Genomic DNA, 1,953 nt, shown 5'->3' with positions numbered 1-1,953 from the left:
TTTTTTTACCCAACAGTGGAATGAAGTCCTCCACATTCTCGATAAGGCAACATTTTAGGCACCCTGCAGCCCTAGCAAACATTTGAGAAGTTTACTCAAGGAGCGCCCTCAGAGTTGGTCATAGTTTTTCAAAACCAGTTATCTGGAAGAAGGGCATGTTCAGGCTGGAAAACTTCCCAGCATGCAAAACAACTTTAAATTTGATTCAGAAGCGTGGACTTGAAGTTTACTTAAGACTAGCCTCATCATGTCACTCACTACCAAGTAAGGAAGGCRGTTTTAGTTGTTTATACTTAGCAAGGTTTACATGGGAGTACTGGAAGTCTGCCTTGGCATAACAAATTTAGTCCATATGTTTAGGTCAGTACTACATATAGTCTTTTAAAAGCAGATCTACAGGAGCCTCTTTTACAAGCAATCAATTTAAGGAAACCAGCTTGCATTTCAAACAGATAGACAAGGAAAGCAGCAAATGTGTTTCTTATGTGTACTTTAAGATTTTTAGTTTAGCTTTTTGTTCAGACAGGCTGTGGACTTGAAATGATTCTTTTTTTTAATTTTACTCAAGTATTCTTAAAGCAGTCACATGATAGCTCCATGGCTTTACACCTGTCACATCTTTAAGAAAGCTACAACCTTCATACAAATTCAATGTCAATTCCATTCACTCCATTCCAACTTGCTTTTACAAATCTCATGCACACAAACACAAGTCTAGTTCTAACAATTACCGTTTCTTGCTTTTTAAAAAGAGGAACTGAGCTCACCAATGAAAGTGACTGGTAACAGGAGGCTGTCACGTCAAATATGATGCGTTTTTTAAACAACAGGCTCACAGACACAAGCAAACCTCAAACCAGCCCTCAGATATGCCAGCCTGGGGATGCACAATGCCACTCCCAGCAGCTTTCCACCCCACTCCTGCTTCAGCGAGAAAACTTATCTGTCAGGCGCACACACAAAAGGCAGATACTAAAGCACTAGCAAAACCCAGCTGGGCCTCACTGTCCTACCTTTCAAAGGGGCCTTCTCCTGAATGATCCCTCTGTTTGCTCACGGACAAAGCCACAAACCTAACAAACACCCACCCAGCTGCCATACCGGAGGAACGAGCAAATAAGAGCAAGATGAAGGGGCAGATAAAGGTGTGGGGGGAGGCCTGTCTGCTCCTCGGCACACTCCGGTGGCCGTTGCCGCCTCCCTCCCTCCCGCCGCCTCCAGGGCGGCAGCGCCCCCAGCCCCAGCCGCACCCCGCGCGCAGCCCCCGACTCCGGGGGCGCCCCCGACTCCGGGGGCGGCCTGCACCTCAGTGAAGGGATCCATGGCCGCCGCCGTTGCCGTCTCCGCGCTCCGCGCGCTGCCTCCCGCCGCGCCGCCGGGTAACGAAACGCGCCCCAACCGCTCCTCAGATTTGAATTTCACCGCCCGCCCTGCTGCGCGTGCGCGGGGCGGTGCCGCGGGGCGGGGGCGGGGGCCGCGGGGCGATGACGGACAGGCCTCCCCGCCAATCACGCGGCGGCGCGTCCTTCCGCCCCACCCCCTTATGTGGGTAAGGGCGGGGCGGGGTGAGGCCGGGCGTGGCGGCTTCGGGCCTCGGCTCTGCCGCGGGGCCTGCCGCCCGCCATGTCACTGGCAGGGGGTGCGCGGCCCTCTGCCCCCGCCGGGAGGAACGGCCTGGAGCGGAGGCTGCCGCCTGATCCCAGTTTTACCCTGTGAAATGAGCTTTTTTATTAAAGTCTGTGTGATTCCCGTGAGGCTGGCGRAGTGTTACCGTAAGCTGCTCTTGTCCCGCACTGCGCCCTCGCCGCCCGGCTCTGCAGCCCTCAGGCAGTGCTGCCAGCCCCAAGGCGGCAAAAGGGAACTACCAAAGCACCGTTTTTTTCCCTGGAATTCGACCCCTTCTTCCACTTGCTGGTCTCAGCTTCCTTCTTTTCAGCCCTTCTCCTTCCTACT

The 1,953-nt window shown here is 53.7% G+C and overlaps 1 protein-coding gene across 2 annotated transcripts in view; it reads right to left on the bottom strand.

Annotated features, from left to right (window-relative positions):
* The window catches only part of ANLN (anillin actin binding protein), a 25,717-nt gene extending 24,359 nt beyond the window's left edge, over window positions 1-1,358 (bottom strand). For both annotated transcript variants that reach the window (XM_026040815.1, XM_026040816.1), the window contains exon 1: window positions 1,306-1,358. In XM_026040815.1, coding sequence (XP_025896600.1) covers window positions 1,306-1,323 — 18 coding nt within the window. In that variant the 5' untranslated portion in view covers window positions 1,324-1,358. The remainder of the gene's footprint in view (window positions 1-1,305) is intronic.
* Window positions 1,359-1,953: the final 595 nt, after the last annotated feature.

Source organism: Nothoprocta perdicaria, unplaced genomic scaffold (genome assembly GCF_003342845.1).
Source record: "Nothoprocta perdicaria isolate Ctin4 unplaced genomic scaffold, notPer1 scaffold_269, whole genome shotgun sequence".
NCBI classification, from domain to species: Eukaryota; Metazoa; Chordata; class Aves; order Tinamiformes; family Tinamidae; genus Nothoprocta; species Nothoprocta perdicaria.
The sequence above is the reverse complement of the archived record's forward strand: the minus strand, read 5'-3'. Positions and strand labels throughout refer to the sequence as shown.